Raw genomic sequence first — 18,792 nt, forward strand, 5'->3', positions numbered from 1 at the left:
ACCTTCACTCGGGAGCGAGCGAGGGTGTGGATGTCGGAGCGCGCGCGTCCTCGCAGCAGCCACGCGCAGCCGCGCGCGCCACGTATGACGGGGGGGGGGGGGGGGGGGGATAACCCGCATACCCCCGGAAAGGTCCGGCGCGTGGCCAGAGTGTAATTTCATATTCTTCACAGTGTGCGAAACTTGGAGAAATTAAAATAACGCGTAAAGTTGGCAATGTGCGTAAAAACGTAGATAAATGCAACGTGTGCGCAACTTAAAAGCTTTTCAAAGTGTGCGCGTGGGACACCCGTCTACGTTTTACAAAATTCAGACTTGTTTTTCCCCCAAAGGTGACCGTTTAGGACAGCGGCCCTCTCCTGTTATTGCATTCATCTATTTCATCATGACGGGAGAGGCGACACAGCACCTCTAATGTACGAGTAGTGCCCATCACCTGTGAATCACTACGGAGGACAGTTGTGAACAATTACTGCGCAATATCAATATAACAGTGCGTTATCAATATTCTTATTCTTATTATTATTATTAAGGCAATGGTGGAGTTTGGACGTGTTCATATCCGGATCTCCTGTCCAAGCTCCTCTTCTGCCGTCATAGTTTTGTCCGCACTGCAGCTCGAGGCCGGCGCAAGATCTGCAAATATGGGCGTAGTCCTAGTGACGGGCAGGCACCGCTAGGTCCCGCCCCAAACGTGCTCTCAGCCAATGGGCGGCTTTGAAAATTAGTCCCGCCTCAAAAAAGAACTGCCGATCACCGCCGATTGGGTTCACGTCAAACAATCGACGCAAGATTGAACGTTACCCCACCGGGAGCGGCGCGCGAGGGGCAGTGTGGGATATGTAGTCCATTAGCGGGACGAAGAACGAAGAGCGTGTCAGATCAAGAACTACAATCCCCAGAGTCCTCACAACGCGTGACGTACAACCGCATTATGTTGCGCGCATGTAAATTATTCATGATTATTATTTAGCATAAACGCACAGAAAAAAGAACCGCAGCTATTTATTTATCTTTTTGGCACGGGTCCAGTAGTATAAAATCTCGTAAAAACACAAAAAGTCCTAAAGACAACAGGCCGCGACTAACTAGCGCGTCCCCAAGAACATCAACACCTGCGCGCGCTCGCACGCACGAGCGCAGCATCCACCGCCGACGCGACGCCAATATGCGCGAGGCTAACGGCTTGCGCGAGCGCTCGTAAAGGCGTCGCGCGAACAGCACGATAACGCCGCTGACCTGCTGTGGTGTCGTCGCGGGGGGAGTCTCAGAGCGAGCGGCGAGGGGAAGGCGCGTCGTCCCGCTGGCGCGACCGCGGTGCTCTCCGCCCCGGTGGATGCGGCACCATTTTCAGCCTCCTCGCGCTCCTTTCGGTACTGAGGCAGCGTCGCGCGGACACTCCCAGCGTGCACCGCGCACATGCGTGACCGAGGATGGCTGTTGCGTAGCAACTTGAAAGGCGTGAATCCCTACAGTTTACCACACACACACACACACACACTCTCTCTCTCTCTCTCTCTCTCTCTCTCTCTCTCTCTCTCTCTCTCACACACACACACACACAGACTCTCTCTCACACACACACTCACAGACTCTCTCTCTCTCTCTCTCTCTCTCTCTCACACACACACACACACACACACAATTTTTTCAATTCAATATAGCTTTATTAGCATGACTGTATAGGGTACAGTGTTGCCAAAGCATTACAACAATGATAACAATGACAATAACATTGACAAAGAACAAATAACAATAATATATGATAACATTTAGGGAAAGTTATCATTTCAATGATTTACATTCACATTCTGAAGCTGAAGGGGGGGTCTCTCTCTCTCCCTCACACACACTCTCTCTCTCTCTCTCTCTCTCTCTCTCTCACACACACACACACACACACACACACATACACACACACACTCTCTCTCTCTCTCACACACACACACACACACACACACACACACACACACACACCATCCGTTCATTGAGTTAATGTTTTTTTTTAATAAGTCGTGGTAATTCATGACTGTCTGAGTGTTTAGTAAACACAGTGAGTAGGTAACACCAATAATTATCTACCACTGTAGTCTGAACAAACGGCACACGTTTAAGAGTGTGTGCTTTTTCACAGGCGTGTTTAATTATGCCACCTATCGAACCAGTTACGGAACTTTGTGCACTTAAACGATCATCTCACTGTGTATTTAATTTGCACTGACAAGGAGCGCAGACGCGATTTCTCGTGCGATCGCGAGACTGGACCTCGAGACTCTCCGTAGACCCGTATCACGTGACCCGTGAGAGAGAGGTGAACATGGCGGACGTGTCGGACAGGACGCTACAGGTGATCATACTGGTGTCGTTCGCCACCGGGTTCGTCGCAGGCTGGCAGGCCAACCGGGTGCGCAGGCGCTTTCTGGACTGGCGGAAGAAACGGCTGCAGGACAAACTGACGGAGACGCAGAAGAAGCTGGACCTGGCGTAGCGACCCGGACACCCGTCTCACCTGGCCTGGCCAGGTAAACGCACACCTGGCGCGCAGTCACGCATGCGCAGCTAGCGCCACGTCCTGATGGAGACTGTAGGCGTGTAAATAACGTGTGATACAGTAGGTCTCGTTACTCGGTAATTACAGTGCTTGACTTGGACCTTATGGTCTTATTATTTACTGTTGCGCTTGACAACAAAATGTAGTTAGTTTTCTTTTATCACTCATTTACCGTTCGTTGTTTCTCTTGTGTGTTTTTAAACAGACCTCCTGAAATGAATGTCAGTATTCTGAGACCTCCGACCTTGGACGTTAGGGGTGAAGTCCCCCCCCCCAGACACACATGTCCTCTGTGTCCTATGTGTGAACACTATGTGGACGCCGGAGTGATGCAGTTGTCAAAACCCTCATTTTTTTATGTTGGTGGAAAATGGTGTATGATAATGTATGTTTTTTAACAGGTTGTTTGTCCATATGCTGTCCTATTACTGTTTGAATAAAATATTTTGCTAATCTTAATTTTCTGGCGTTGTATTCACTGGTCGTGTCTTGCCAGTTTCTGTGTTTCATTGATGTGTGGAGGATATTGTAAAATGGTAAATTACACATTTTTAAGCAGACTGTTGCTTGTTGCCACTTCCTGCTCTCAAAGCCTCCCGTACTGCACTCACACTGAGAGTGACGAGGATGAATCCTTCACTCACACCACAGTACAGGAACACTGAACACACCCAGCAGAGCTCCAGTTCTGCCCACGTAACCCAACACGCCAGGTGGGCAAACTCACGGTGGGTATCGCAGACAAAGAGACTAAACGAGCCCACTCAGCCACATCTGGACCGCTGGACCAATCTGGGCCAGACACCAGCGTCTGGACCGCCGGACCAGTCTGGGCCAGACACCAGCGTCTGGACCGCCGGACCAGTCTGGGCCAGACACCAGCGTCTGGACCGTTGGACCAGTCTGGGCCAGACACCAGCGTCTGGACCGCCGGACCAGTCTGGGCCAGACACCAGCGTCTGGACCGTTGGACCAGTCTGGGCCAGACACCAGCGTCTGGACCGTTGGACCAGTCTGGGCCAGACACCAGCTTCTGGACCGTTGGACCAGTCTGGGCCAGACACCAGCGTCTGGACCGCTGGGCCAGACACCAGCGTCTGGACCGCTGGGCCAGACACCAGCGTCTGGACTGTTGGACCAGTTTGGGCCAGACACCAGAATGTGGATTTTTTTACTAACACACTTTCATTTTATTAAACCAAATAATTACTGTAATGCTAGTAATACAAGATTCCAAAACAAGCACTTTGCTTGCATGTCTGGGTATTTTTATATATGTATATATGTATAGTTATATAATATGTAAAAAGAAAACGGTACATTTGATCAGTGTAAACCACGTACAATCAGCCATAACTAGATTTTATAAAGGCCTGTAAAGATTAATGAACCGATCTGAATAAGAACCAGTTTGACCTGTCAGAGGACATTAAGAAAAAGTTGCTTGTGGAGTGAGAATTAAATACTATTTCTTTTGTCAACAGTGCCATCTAGTGGTCGAATTAGTTTAGACGCAATTTGATGACGATATATTTCTGCTGCTGCTGAAATATCTTAGCAACCATCTGTGGCGTCCTTCATTGAATTTATGATGTTGGGTTGATTTGCTAAAAATGAAGCTACAGCATCACTTCTCTGATTATTAATTCACGAGTTATAGAGCAAATCTAAGACCAGAATGCCACAGAAAAAGAAAGGAGCTCTACAAACGGTGCAAAGGGATACAGATGACATCAGGAGACGGGTTCGTTTTCAAGGGATCATGTCGCTAGCTTACTATTAGCATGCTAACGTAAACACGTCATGAAGAAATACAGTTAACTGATTTAAATGTGACCTAACCAAACAAACATCACTGACCACATAGTCGACATCGAGTTGCTGTGCAGATATTGATGTTTTTAGTTGTTTGGTTGTTTTACCTGACCCTGGATACGTTATTGCTTGTACCTGTTAATGTGAAATGTCCTGCAGGTGGACGTGTTGACACAGGACGTCAGTGGGCTGGACGTAGAAGAGAGAACAGAGACCACACAGAGGCGAGTTGGGCTGCAGTGACCTGAAGTCCAATATTTTGTTTATCATCGTCTCTCATGTCTCTAAGGGTACATGGGTGGCAAACTTCACGGCTTCATCTCTTAATAGGTGTTTGGATTTGCAAAACACGGTGACGGAGACTTTGAAGAAGCTCCAGCAATTGACCAAAGTATTGATTTTATATAATTAACAAGTGAATAATTAGATAATGTTTCATTTCACTGTAAATCCTGGCCTTAGAGTACCTCCATCGCTCTTTCTGTGTCTCTCTCGTGTGCACTCTTGCACGCACACTCAGGAAAAACTGAAATGACTTTCTTCCATGTTGTTTTTCTCCGAGGCGGACGAGTCGACTCCGATAGGGAACTACGAGCAGCGCAAGCATGATGAGCTGGAACGTCTCAGGACTCTGCAGGACAGACTGCGAGCTCTAAGGCTGCAGCTGCAACCCCAGGACAAGTACAGCCCCCCCCACATACACACACAAACACTCTCCCTACAGCTCCACCCCTCATACAAACACTCTCCCTACAGCCCCTCACACAAACACTCTCCCTACAGCCCCCCACACAAACACTCTCCCTACAGCCCCTCACACAAACACTCTCCCTACAGCCCCCCACACAAACACTCTCTCTACAGCCCCTCACACAAACACTCTCCCTACAGCCCCCCACACAAACACTCTCCCTACAGCTCCACCCCTCATACAAACACTCTCCCTACAGCCCCTCACACAAACACTCTCCCTACAGCTCCACCCCTCACACAAACACTCTCCCTACAGCTCCACCCCTCACACAAACACTCTCCCTACAGCTCCTCACGCAAACACTCTCTCTACAGCTCCTCACACAAACACTCTCTCTACAGCCCCTCACGCAAACACTCTCCCTACAGCTCCTCATACAAACACTCTCTCTACAGCCCCTCACACAAACACTCTCCCTACAGCTCCACCCCTCACGCAAACACTCTCCCTACAGCTCCACCCCTCACACAAACACTCTCCCTACAGCCCCTCACGCAAACACTCTCTCTACAGCTCCTCACACAAACACTCTCTCTACAGCCCCTCACGCAAACACTCTCTCTACAGCTCCTCACACAAACACTCTCTCTACAGCCCCTCACGCAAACACTCTCTCTACAGCCCCTCACACAAACACTCTCCCTACAGCCCCTCACACAAACACTCTCCCTACAGCCCCTCACACAAACACTCTCCCTACAGCTCCACCCCTCACACAAACACTCTCCCTACAGCCCCTCACACAAACACTCTCCCTACAGCCCCTCACACAAACACTCTCTCTACAGCCCCTCACGCAAACACTCTCTCTACAGCTCCTCACACCCTCACACAAACACTCTCCCTACAGCTCCACCCCTCACACAAACACTCTCCCTACAGCTCCACCCCTCACACAAACACTCTCCCTACAGCTCCACCCCTCACACAAACACTCTCCCTACAGCTCCTCCCCTCACACAAACACTCTCTCTACAGCTCCACACAGCAAACACTGGAGTGTAAGGGGTTAATGGAGCCTCTGAGTTGTCATTCACTGTTAACCTCATTGGTGTTTCTGGACTCGGTGAGCCCCACAAAATCAAAGTAAAACACTGTTATGAACTGTCCAGGGGTGTAGGGCCAAGTTCAGATGGGGAGCAGGAGAGCATGGGTGAGGAAGAGGAAGAGAGCCAGGAGGACGAAGAGGACGAAGACTGTGAGGAGGAAGATGACGATGATGCTGCTGTTGACCTGGTAGCTGGTGACGCAGGCAGAGGGAGGGGTCCTGCTGAGGAGACCCCCCCCTCATACGTGGCTCTCGGTGCTTTCACCGGAGATGAGGAGGGAGACCTCACCGTCCAGGTAGAGACTCCCACAGGGCCCTGAATACACTTCACCGAGACCCTCGTGTCCTCATCGTAGTGTCACGGAGATGTCTGGGAATGTTTACAGTGGTGCTCCCACGTTCCTGGAGCGGTGGGAACAATGGTGGTCTTCATATTCACCCTAACATATGGTCCATGCTGAAAGTTCCCTTCAGTAGACTCATAATTCCAGACCTTCTGGTCTGTGCCACTATGCCCGGACTGACTGAGGGCTTCTCCTGGTTTTCCGTGTGTCTAAAGAGTTCGTTCATATACAGAAACTATGAACACCTTTATAATGGATCTGCGTCATTACACAGAGCTTGGTAATAGAGGCTAATAATTCTATGGTCTTAATTCCACAACCAAGCCACAGTGTTTGTATTGAGGATGGCCACAGTGTTAGTTTGACCAGAGATGGCCAGAACACAGTCTGTGCATGATGACGCATCAGTGAGCGCCTGCCAACATCATGGGGCAGCAGCTGGTTTGTGAGAAGCACTTGTGTGTGCAGGACACGTCCTGTGTGTGCAGGACACGTCCTGCTGACTTGCGTGTGCTTTACTCCCTGGCAGAAGGGGGATGTTCTCACAGTCCTTCAGAAGAATGAGGATGGATGGTGGTTTGCCCAGGATCCAAAAGGAAACAGGGGCCTGGTCCCCCAGAACTACCTCCAGGTTTGTCCACGTATACATAACACGCAGTGAAGTCAGTAACGCGTTACTTAGTAACGCGTTACTCTAATCTTACCACTTTTTTCGGTAACGAGTAATATAACGCGCTACTATTTCCAGTCCAGTAATCAGATTAAAGTTACTTATCCAAATAACTGTGCGTTACTATTTATATTTTCCCTAGTAAAATATATATTTTTGCTTTCTTCTTGGCTCAGTTCTACTTTTGCGTCTGACCGTAGCGCTCGACTCCGCACGCTGCGCGCGACCCTGTGAGAGCGCGAGCACGTTTTACAAGTCATTCTTTGCTGTGTCCTCCCGTAACGATATGTGGTAGTGTAAAGAAACACCCCTCAAAAACAGGGGAAGGAACATTTACCTGACCAATTTTAATGTTGCTTTGTGTTCCACGTTTGAAAAGTGCTGGAATTTTGACTAACGTAGCCTACTTTAAATTGCTTGAAATTGTAATGGTATTTCGTTTCACAAGCTGTCTGACTGAACTGGGGTGGGTTCCCGAAACGTTCGTAGCGCTAAGTACTTCTTAACCTCGTACGTTTCATAAGAGGTTACGAAGTACTTGGCGCTACGAACGTTTCGGGAAACCCACCCCAGTTCGCTTGTATTACGTTTACAAATAAATTTACAAATAATACCGCGCAGCTACACAAACGTAATGTCAGGAGATACTGTAGCGACTCCTACTCCTCACGGCGAGTCTTGCCCTTTAAGTGACACTGGGGGGCGGAGCCTGCGCGCGCCAGGGTTGCGTTATCAATAAAGTTTCCCTCCTCGGGATTGTTGGATTAAGCAGTTTCTGCCTCGGTTACCGAACCTGCTTCAATACATTGTTACTGTTAAAAATGCACTTCCAATAAAGTGAGTATTGGAAAAATTTATTTTGCTGCTGAATGTAACTTGTAATCTAACGTAGTTACTTTAAAAATCAAGTAATATGTAACGTAACTAAGTTACTTTTAAAAGGAGTAATCAGTAATCAGTAATCGGATTACTTTCTCAAGGTAATTTAGCCATCACTGATAACACGTTTGTAGTGGTGTTAAGATGTTTCCCGTAGAGGTGAACAGGTATGATGTTCTTCTGATGTCACAGATGATCTCACCTCATGAACAAGACAAGCAGAGTGAGGATGAGGAGAGTGATGAAGAAGAATACGCTAGGAATGACCCCTCCGATGTCCAACCAGGGTGAGGCTCTCTCTCTGTCCACAAGATGGCGATGTGGCTGTAGAGATGCAGTATGCAACGTGTGCCATGCTGGAAAGTGTTTTATATCAGTAGCTAACTGAATATGTCCCCCCTCCCCCCCCCCCCCCCATAATTAGCACTTCATCAAACTGGGGCAGCAGCCAGAAAGCAGTCGCTGAGGTAAACGGTCACACACACACACACACAGCAGTGTGTAAACGCACCCGTTGTAATACACTAATCAAACGTGTGCTTGTGTGTATTCTCTGTAGATGGACGCGACTGATGTGCTGTCTGCTATGGGAGCTATTCCTCCGGGCTTCAGAGCCTCCACCCTGTCCCGCCTGCTGGAGGAAGGTGTGTGCTGAGGGCAGGCTGCCCACCTTCCCCACCTTCCCCACCTTCCCCACCTTCCCCACCTCCACCCACCTCCACCCACCTCCACCCACCTTCCCCACCTCCACCCACCTCCACCCACCTTCCCCACCTCCACCCACCTCCACCCACCTTCCCCACCTCCCCCACCTCCCCCACCTTCCCCACCTCCCCCACCTCCCCCACCTTCCCCACCTCCACCCAGCACACAGGAGCAGCAGTGACCACGTTACTGCAGGGCTGAGCTGGGACACTTCAGATCTAGTTCAGGAAGCACTTGAAAATGAGATGAGTAACCCAGAGCAGCTCGGTCAGTCGGGCTCGGTGAGCGGCTGAGATTCCGGTTGCAGCCGTGGGTGAGGGCCAGACTCGGGCCAGACTCAGGGCAGACACGGGGCAGACTCGGGGCAGACTCGGGCCAGACTCGGGCCAGACTCGGGCCAGACTCGGGCCAACTTGCAGCAACCAAGCAGATTTACCTAGTACATATCAGAGATCAGTGCATATCAACACTGTCTACAGTAAACAAACATGAGGATTATTGGGGGCGTACAATGTCTGTCCATCTATTTGCCATTGAAGTAGAGTGGCGGAAGTAGAGTGGCGGAAGTAGAGTGGCGGAAGTAGAGTGGCGGAAGTAGAGTGGCGGAAGTAGAGTGGCGGAAGAAGAGTGGCGGAAGAAGAGTGGCGGAAGTAGAGTGGCGGAAGTAGAGTGACGGAAGTAGAGTGGCGGAAGAAGAGTGGCGGAAGTAGAGTGGCGGAAGTAGAGTGGCGGAAGAAGAGTGGCGGAAGTAGAGTGGCGGAAGTAGAGTGGCGGAAGTAGAGTGGCGGAAGTAGAGTGATGGAAGTAGAGTGATGGAAGTAGAGTGGCGGAAGTAGAGTGGCGGAAGTAGAGTGGCGGAAGTAGAGTGGCGGAAGTAGAGTGGCGGAAGTAGAGTGGCGGAAGTAGAGTGGCGGAAGAAGAGTGGCGGAAGTAGAGTGGCGGAAGTAGAGTGGCGGAAGTAGAGTGATGGAAGTAGAGTGGTGCGTGTTGTCGTTCCCGGCTCGGCGTTCCTGGCCAGCTCTGACTTGTGTTCCATCCCCGCCTGGAGGCACGCTGGGTACCAGTACAGAACTTTGTCCCAATGGCTGAACGCCGCTATTTACAGCAGCGTGCGGCCGGAACACACACACGTGATATGTCCCGGAGGTGACGCACTCATGGAAAAAGTGTGTTATAGGTCACTGTAAAAAAAAAAAAAAAAAAAAAAAAAAAAAACCCCACGAATGATCAAAAAGTGCACACTCTCTGCACTTGTGCTGGGTTGTGTGTTGCTTAAAGAGACACCACATACACAAGCAGCTGGTGATGGGGGTTCCTCTTGGCACTGGCTTCTCTCAATACATCACAGACGTCATGTTCTACACCGCGGCTTCGCGGTGTCTAATGGTGGATAAACTGGACCAGGCCGAATGTAACTTCAGCCTTTAGCTTACGCTCAGTGTCATGATGACAGGTCAACGTTTATACCACGTGTGAATGTGTTACGTTATGTGTGTTTCTCATGCAGGGACGTCTTACAAGGCCAGTCACTACATACAACCCAAGCTCAGCCAATCAGAGCTCTGTTTTAAAGACCTCCATCTGGACCCAAACACTGGAAAGGTCCAACACACACACACACACACACACACACACACACACACACACACACACACACACACACACACACCTGTCTGAGTGGTAAAAGAGTTGTCTAAGTAAATATGAGTGGATATACTCAAGGTAGCATTGTAACGTGGGTGTGTGTGTGTGTGTAGGTTCATGTCTACTCATCTCTGGTGTGTTTGACTCTGACTCTGTGGAGCTGTCGTCTGATTCCTCCCCCAGGTGTGTATGTGTGTGTGTGTGTGTGTGTGTGTGTGTGTGTGTGTGTTTGACTCTGTGTCGTCTGATTCCTCCCCCATGTGTGTGTGTGTGTGTGTGTGTGTGTATGTGTGTGTGTGTGTGTGTGTTTGACTCTGTGTCGTCTGATTCCTCCCCCATGTGTGTGTGTGTGTGTGTGTGTGTGTGTTTGACTCTGTGTTGTCTGATTCCTCCCCCAGGTGTGGGGCTGCAGGTTCTCAGTCGTCATGTTCGTCTCTGCGCCTTTAATGGGACTCAGGTAATGTACTTATTTGTACACACACACACATGCACACAAACAGGCACGCACATTCGTGCACGTCTGCGCGCGCACACACACACGCGCGTACAAATGCATCCACTCACACACACACACACACACACACATTCTTGCACGCCCGCACACACACACACTCACACACACACACACACACACACACACACACACACACACACACACACACACACACACACACACACACCACTGTAGTAACTACAAACTGTTACTGCTACTTTTGCTTCCTTACGCTCCTCCAAACTGAGTGTAATTTAAAGGCCATATTGTTTCCCGGCGGCATGCTTTAGATGTGAATGTTTAACCTGCTATTTCTCAACTGCATTGTTCTTATCTCCGCGAGCACACAGTCGTGCATGACTGGCTGTGTTCAAAGCTATTGTGGCCACGGCCCTTCATTGTCCAGGACTCTCATGGTCAGCTGGAAACATTTAAATTATTGCTGGCATCCCCATCACCTTCCCAGCGCAGTAATGCGGGTGTGGATGTTGGGTGGAGGGGGGGGGGGGGGGGGTGAAGAACGTGTTTAGACTTAACTTCATGATCTTTAGGCTGTCACACTTACATCTTAGTCTGTGTGGTGAGTCATTCGTGATCTTGTAATATCGCTGATTTCCAGAGAGGTGCGCTCCACGTTCTTCTGCAACAATAGTGAGGCCGTTGGGTAGCACGCACGCTTCAGGACACATGCTTCAGGACACACGCTTCAGGACACGTGTTGGGAACGTTACTTTAAAAAAGTAATTAGTTACTCAATACTTGTTCAAAAAAGTAACCGAGTTAGTAACTGAATTACTCTATAATAAAAGTAACTCGTTACCAGGCAAAGTAACTATTTGCATTACAGTAAAAAAAGAAGTTATATGCCAATGAATAAGGATTTTTTGAAAAAGCAGTTTTCACAGTCAGTTGAAATGAGTAGATCAGAAAGGTGTTTAACTTTTGATATTTATTGCACATCAACAGACCAGTGCAGGATAAAATCCTTTAAAATCCCAAATCTTTGAAAAAGAAAAAAAAAGCAAGAGTAAACAGTTACACTATATAAAGTGCATTTACATCTATGAAATTAAATTCAATTCTCTCAACCTGAGACAACTGGTTTGTTCACAACAGAAGTAAACTTAACAATAAAACCTCTATTCTTTATTAAATAAATCAAATACCCAGTCTGGTAGACATTCAGGAACGTCAAGTATTTTCTTAAATAATGTTTATATTGCCTTGAAAGTTCTAGTTTTTTTTGGCTTGCACCTGACGCCATTTCGGCCTCTTCTCCGTTTGTGTCGTGTCACTCGCGTGCTTCGGCGCGCATGTAAAAACACTGGCTCTGATTGGCTATCATAACGCTGCCTTAGCCAATCGCTTACTGACTTGCTAAGTTAAACAGGTGTTCCACCGAGAACTGTGACCTATCGAGATCTGTTACTCCTCACTAGCCTGGGCAGCGATCCGCTCGGATTACAGTTAGTATATCAATATATAGTAACGCACCGCTTTTAATGACCAGTAATGTCAACGGCGTTTGTAACGACAGGAAAAGTAATTAATTATATTATCCCGTTACTGACAAAATGACGCTGTTACCTAACGCTGTTATTCGCAACACTGTTCAGGACACACGCTTCAGGACACATGCTCGAATGACACTCGCTTCAGGACACACGCTCAAATGACACTCACTTCAGGACACACGCTTCAGGACACACACTCGAATGACACTCGCTTCAGGACACACGCCTCAGGACACACGCTTTAGGACACGCTCGAATGACACATGCTTTAGGACACACGCTCGAATGACACGCGCTTCAGGACACACGCTCGAATGACACATGCTTCAGGACACACGCTCGAATGACACACGCTTCAGGACACACGCTCGAATGACACACGCTTCAGGACACGCTCATATGTTTTCACGTTAGTCGGGGATCAGGGCTGACAGTCTCCCAGCTCAGTGCACGGGGTTCAACAATAACTTTTTATTTCTTTCGTTCTTTTTTGGTTCCAATATAATGAAACCAATATAAGCAGAACCTTAAGGAAACCTGGCTTGAGGAATCAGGGTTATGGGTGTAAAAATGACATTTTGTTTTTTCTCTCTTAGGTCTTGAGCAATATCCACACAGTCAGAGCCACACACAGTCCAAAAACCTGGAGTTTCTCACCACGGGTACAGCTAGTACACACACAATCCCAGGACACGTTTGAAAACACATGCTCTCAAATATATGTATGCATATAGACATTCTCATTCATTAACATATAATCACATAGTCAGACAAGTGAAGTGCTGCCATACGTGTGTACTAATGAGTCATCTCGTCTGTGTGTGTGTGTGTGTGTGTGTGTGTGTGTGTGTGTGTGTGTGTGTGTGTGTGTGTGTGTGTGTGTGTGTGTGTGTGTGTGTGTGTGTGTGTGTGTGATCACGGCACCTCCTTCGTCGTCAGGTGAGCGGTGTACTGCCCAGCCTGCTGGATGGAGATTGCTTCTTCCGCTGTGACTCTGATTCTCCTGGATTGGGCATCCTGTTCGAGCTCGGCATCACCTACATCAGAAACGTAATTGTGTCCTGAACCGTGGCTCTGGATCTCTGAGCAGCAGTTCCTCTCAGCTTCCACAGGGGGAGCTGTTGGAGTGAGCTCGGTCAGCAGCAGGACGTTTGAGCCGACACAAAGCCCATCGGGAAGATGACGGGGCGCTTTAATCCGCCTCATCCACGTTGGCTTCAGGCAGCCTGTGCACGATTTAGCATCTTGCCAGCAAAAACCGTGTAATCTGATGTCAGATCGTTATGCGGTGTAATCTGATGTCAGATCGTTATGTGGTGTAATCTGAGGTCAGATCATGTTGCTTTAACCTTCTTTCAACATACCTGTACTCTGATATCTCCTTGAACCCTATGTGACATTATTGAATGATCTGACCACCGCTCTGACCTTTGAGAACATAGTGATTACAGATAAACTGATCTCTGGTATAATCCCGCAGCAGTGCTGATCTAATCTAGGCTCTGATCCTACAGGGCGGTGGTGCCAAGCCCTCATACTCCAGTTTGGCTTAGTGCTTCACAATGTATCACGTGTTGAGTGTCATCACACTCCTGGCCAATCCAGTACTGACATATATGCAAATATGAGGCCCCCTAACCAATCACACGTTGTTTTTTTTGTTTGTGTCCATGATAATCACAGACCCTCATGATAAGGGGAGTATGCGTTGAGCGTTTTGATGAATCCCAGTGATCACATGATCAAACAGAACTCATTTTGCCATGTCACACTGAAGGCGGAGCCAGTGTGTGTGAATGTAGTGTGAGGCGTGTGGCCGGCACCGTGTGCAGCAGTGTGAGTGGCTCTCAGCTCTGTTGACATGCTCCTGAGGGCACTGATTGGCTGATCACACGGGACAGACTGGCCTGGGAAGTCATGCCTGCAGAAGGCAGACTGAGGAGCAGGTTTCTGCCACGCTGTGCAGACTGGAGCAGGTCTTTGTGCCACGCTGTGCAGACTGGAGCAGGTCTTTGTGCCACGCTGTGCAGACTGTGGAGCAGGTCTCTGCCACGCTGTGCAGACTGAGGAGCAGGTCTCTGCCACGCTGTGCAGACTGGAGCAGGTCTCTGTGCCACACTGTGCAGACTGCCGTAGATGGTGTGATCTGTGCTGTAACCCCTCTGCTTTAGTCCACAGGGGAGAAGGGAGATCTGAGCTGTGGGTGGGCCTTCCTGAGACTGTTTGATGATAATGGAACACTCATACCTCCAAGGTCTCCAACACACACACACACACACACACACACACACACACACACACACACACACACACACACACAAATAGAAACCTTGATTCATGTTTTTGTGTGCTTGAAGGGGCTTATGGAACGTACTGTGTGTGTCTGTGTACGTCTGTCCTTTCAGAACACATGAGCTGACTCTGCATGGAGGAACTCCTTATGAGAGAGAGGCTAATATTGATGCTACATCTAATAAAAGAGGTTTGGCCCCACACCCAACCACTCACTCACCCACCCACCCTAACACACCCACATCTGTTCACACCCCCACCCACCCAACCACACACACACCCAACCACACACACACACCCACCCTAACACACCCACATCTGTACACACCCCCACCCTTTCTCTTCTTCCTCGTCCAGGTACCAACACTGGTGTTCTTCAGCAGATGCTGATGTCCAGGAAACAACCCAAACTCGTCGTCAAGCTCAAATCCCCAAACACTCGCACCAGAGAACAACTCAAGTACATACACCCACACCAGAGAACAACTCGAGTACATACACCCACACCAGAGAACAACTAGAGTGCATACACCCACACCAGACAACAACTCGAGTACATACACCCACACCAGACAACAACTCGAGTACATACACCCACACCAGACAACAACTCGAGTACATACACCCACACCAGACAACAACTCGAGTACATACACCCACACCAGAGCAACACTGTGAGACAGCATGAGGAAGAAACTTTGAGAGGGCTTCAATATTCAACATTCAAAAGGGAACTCCCATTTACAACCAAATACACCACCACACACACCACCACACACACCACCCCACACACCACCACACACACCACCGAATACGCCACCCCACACACCACCACACACACCACCCCACACACCACCACACACACCACCGAATACGCCACCCCACACACCACCACACACACCACCGAATACGCCACCCCACACACCACCACACACACCACCGAATACGCCACCCCACACATACACTGCTAAAAGGTTGGGATGAAATAGGTGTTTGAAAATTTAAAACTGTATGCAGGGTTGAGTACACACATACTCAATATGTCCCATCAAGACTGTGTGTTAATTTTGCTTAACATGACTTAAGCTGAATTGGAAGTCCAGGCAGCTATAGAACAAAATGGATAGCCTGGGGTCGTTTGTTTTACATTGAACTGTATATTTCTGACGGATGGCACGGATCTGTCCTGAGATCAAGATGTTAGGATAGACACAAGCCTGTAGCTCTGAACGGCCTGTACTGTGCTGAAAGTTACTTCTTTGTGGGGTTTTGGCACGTGTGTTTTGAATGTGTGTGTTGTGTGTGTGTTCATCCAGCCTGCTGCCTGACACCATGGTGGGCTGCCTGTCAACCCTCCCCCTCATCACGCTCTACAGACAGCTGCTCGCAGACACTCTGCTGCTGGATAGGGTCACCATGCAAAACGCAGGTGCATAAAACACACACACACACACCAACTTTATTAGGTACACCTCTCTCATAGGTGCATTTTACAGGTGTACAGTTGCAAGGAGTTCAGTCTTTGTCATGTACAGTGTGTCTGGTTCAGTGTGTCTGGGACAGTGTATGTGGCACAGAGTGTCTGGCACAGAGTGTCTGGTAGAGTGTATGTGGTACAGAGTATGTTGTAGTACACAGCATGTGGTACAGTGTGTCTGGCATAGTGTATGTGGTACAGTGTGGTACTGAGTATGTGAATGTCTTGTGTATACTGTAGATGTGTGGTGTTTGTGTGTCTCGTGTATACTGTAGATGAGTGTGGAGAGTGTGTGTTTCGTGTACTGTAGATGAGTGTGGAGAGTGTGTGTGTTTCGTGTACTGTAGATGAGTGGTGAGTGTGTGTCTCCTGTATTCTGTAGATGTATACACGAGACACGAGATGTATACATGTGGTGGGTGTGTGTGTCTCCTGTATACTGTAGATGAATGTGGTGAGTGTGTGTTTCTCATGTATACTGTAGATGAGTGGTGAGTGTGTGTTTCTCGTGTATACTGTAGATGAGTGGTGAGTGTGTGTGTCTCTTATATACTGTATATAGGAGGTCAGGTGTATATAGGAGGTCAGGTGTATATAGGAGGTCAGGTGTTTATAGGAGGTCGGGTGTATATAGGAGGTCGGGTGTATATAGGGGGTCGGGTGTATATAGGGGGTCGGGTGTATATAGGGGGTCGGGTGTATATAGGGGGTCGGGTGTATATAGGAGGTCGGGTGTATATAGGAGGTCGGGTGTATATAGGGGGTCGGGTGTATATAGGGGGTCGGGTGTATATAGGGGGTCGGGTGTATATAGGAGGTCGGGTGTATATAGGAGGTCGGGTGTATATAGGAGTATATAGGTGTTTTGCGTGTACTCTTCAGTGCGCTCCTGGTGGCTACAGACTGGTGCTTCTCTCATATGTAATCTGATGCTCTTTCGGACTACTGTTGGGACCGTTCTAGATCTGATATGCAGTCCGGTTCTAGCTACCTTCCCCAAGGTTCTGGATCAGCCTGACCTAATGGATGCTTTCAAGGTGTGGCTACACACAATTGAACACGCATGCATACACATACACGGATACAAACAGAACTTATTAAATATGCATTAATGTATTGAATTATGTCACCAAGTGTCTTTGTATGTTTGTATGTTTCCCAGAAGTCATGGGTGGAGACATTAAACAGCCTGAAGAGGTCTGACAAGGTAGAAAGAGAGAGAGAGAGAGAGAGAGAGAGAGTGTGTGAGAGAGCGTGTGTGTGTCAGAGAAGAAAGTAAGTTTGAAAGAAGTCTGAGTTTGAATACATTGCGTGATGTTTGTTCCACACACGTGCTGTTTGTACTGTACATGAGCAGTGTGTGTCTGACAGAAGGAAGTTGTCGTTCCGATGCTGTTGGTGGTTATTTAAGCAGCCACACTGCTTCCGTGTGTGTGTGTGTGTGTGTGTACTACAGAAGGATATTCGCGTGCTGAAGGAGAGCTTTGAGAGTGTGTTCCTCAGCAGCGTCTTCCCTCTGCTGTTCTTGGCCGAGATGCCGGCTCCCCTGTGGGCCCACGAAGACACCGAAACCCAACGGGCCCGCCTCATTTACAACCCCACGCAGAAGATCACCATGGAAACCATGACGTCCTCCAATCACACGCACCAAGCCTTCAACGTCTCTCAGGTCACCTATGACCTCCTGGACTCTGCCTGGCGCTGACCCGCTCCGTTCAGCCACACACTACTGAACACTCCCATCAGGACACTTCATGTACCAATCGGCATGAAGCAGAGGCTAAAAGTGGGCGTAACCAAACCTGAGGAAAGACTCCAATCCATGATCATGTTCATTATCATATTCAAATTCTGACCAGTCATTAGTCTCGGTTCCACCATTAACAATGTCAATACCAAAATAACACTGAACACTGGTTTCTGCTTTTTGTCATTTTATTTTATTTTTTACCTCTAAATCCTTCTTAAAAAACAAATAAAACTCAGCATGTCGGAGGGCTGGGTGCTGTGTTTGGCCTGAGTGGAACAGACCACACAAACAAACACACACACACACACACACACACACACACACACACACACACACACACACACACACACACACACGTGTGCCCTTGCAGCTCCTGGCCTACAGGAGCCAACAGCCACTTCAGCTATCCTCATATCAGCTCGCCCAACGCCGTCCTCGCAGTTAATGGACCGATACTGTTATACTGTTTACCCAGCGAGTCTGTGGAGGAACACACGGGCCTAGCGTAGCGCCCGGTCAGGTGCGCGTGCGTGACAGGAATGCCGACCTCCCTGTAGCTACAAAGGCAGCGGAGATCAGCGGAGCTCTGACACTTTATATAACGGCCTATTTTAAGAGGACATGCCTCCTACCTGAAGCCCCGCCCACAGGTCCTGCCGCCCCACCACCCGTCTCCACCCTGTCACACTCTTTACTCCTCCCTCTTTTGTCCACACGCTTTTTAATTATTATTTTTTTATTTCCACACATTCCACTTTTATAAAGGCTCACATATGCCGCGCATTACTGAACACGAGCCTCACCCAAACATCCCAGAACAGGACTTTATATGACAGCAGGTTGGCAGGAGCGACTC

At 48.8% G+C, this 18,792-nt stretch overlaps 3 protein-coding genes across 6 annotated transcripts in view; 2 read left to right on the forward strand and 1 right to left on the reverse strand.

The window, feature by feature from the left end:
* ttbk1b (tau tubulin kinase 1b) overlaps positions 1-1,511 on the reverse strand; it is a 42,306-nt gene extending 40,795 nt beyond the window's left edge. For both annotated transcript variants that reach the window (XM_076992055.1, XM_076992054.1), the window contains exon 1: positions 1,240-1,511. The gene's annotated coding sequence lies outside the window, so the exon portion shown is untranslated. The remainder of the gene's footprint in view (positions 1-1,239) is intronic.
* A 574-nt stretch (positions 1,512-2,085) lies between these two features.
* Positions 2,086-3,010, forward strand: lnc.lemp (lncRNA encoded micropeptide). Its single transcript, XM_076992057.1, has 2 exons — positions 2,086-2,522; positions 2,757-3,010. The coding sequence occupies exon 1, from the start codon at positions 2,318-2,320 to the stop codon at positions 2,486-2,488; it is 171 nt and encodes a 56-aa protein (XP_076848172.1). The 5' UTR covers positions 2,086-2,317; the 3' UTR covers positions 2,489-2,522; positions 2,757-3,010.
* A 1,074-nt stretch (positions 3,011-4,084) lies between these two features.
* Positions 4,085-18,181, forward strand: nphp1 (nephronophthisis 1). 3 transcript variants are annotated; one of them, XM_076992066.1, is made up of 21 exons: positions 4,085-4,295; positions 4,526-4,590; positions 4,697-4,757; positions 4,929-5,047; positions 6,233-6,464; positions 7,042-7,143; positions 8,254-8,348; positions 8,486-8,528; positions 8,621-8,705; positions 10,274-10,368; positions 10,524-10,593; positions 10,809-10,867; positions 13,014-13,139; positions 13,357-13,467; positions 14,589-14,671; positions 14,823-14,899; positions 15,067-15,169; positions 16,026-16,138; positions 17,150-17,223; positions 17,349-17,393; positions 17,643-18,181. In XM_076992066.1, exons 1-21 carry the CDS (start codon positions 4,230-4,232, stop codon positions 17,889-17,891), a joined length of 2,073 nt encoding a protein of 690 aa, XP_076848181.1. In that variant the 5' UTR covers positions 4,085-4,229; the 3' UTR covers positions 17,892-18,181. The 3 variants fall into 3 exon arrangements, with proteins under 3 accessions (XP_076848181.1, XP_076848182.1, XP_076848183.1); XM_076992067.1 differs by having other exon boundaries at positions 17,352-17,393; XM_076992068.1 differs by having other exon boundaries at positions 4,086-4,295; positions 13,014-13,079.
* Positions 18,182-18,792: the final 611 nt, after the last annotated feature.

The sequence above is a fragment of the Brachyhypopomus gauderio genome, unplaced genomic scaffold, assembly GCF_052324685.1.
Source record: "Brachyhypopomus gauderio isolate BG-103 unplaced genomic scaffold, BGAUD_0.2 sc89, whole genome shotgun sequence".
Classification (NCBI taxonomy): domain Eukaryota; kingdom Metazoa; phylum Chordata; class Actinopteri; order Gymnotiformes; family Hypopomidae; genus Brachyhypopomus; species Brachyhypopomus gauderio.

Excerpts from the sequence above, each read along its gene's own strand:
- nphp1 (XM_076992066.1), top strand. The coding sequence starts at position 4,230 with ATGCCACAGAAAAAGAAAGGAGCTCTACAAACGGTGCAAAGGGATACA. Across the intron at positions 4,296-4,525 it reads CAGATGACATCAGGAGACGG|GTGGACGTGTTGACACAGGA; the intron begins GTTCGTTTTCAA and ends AATGTCCTGCAG. Across the intron at positions 15,170-16,025 it reads CGCACCAGAGAACAACTCAA|CCTGCTGCCTGACACCATGG; the intron begins GTACATACACCC and ends GTGTTCATCCAG.
- lnc.lemp (XM_076992057.1), top strand. The coding sequence starts at position 2,318 with ATGGCGGACGTGTCGGACAGGACGCTACAGGTGATCATACTGGTGTCG.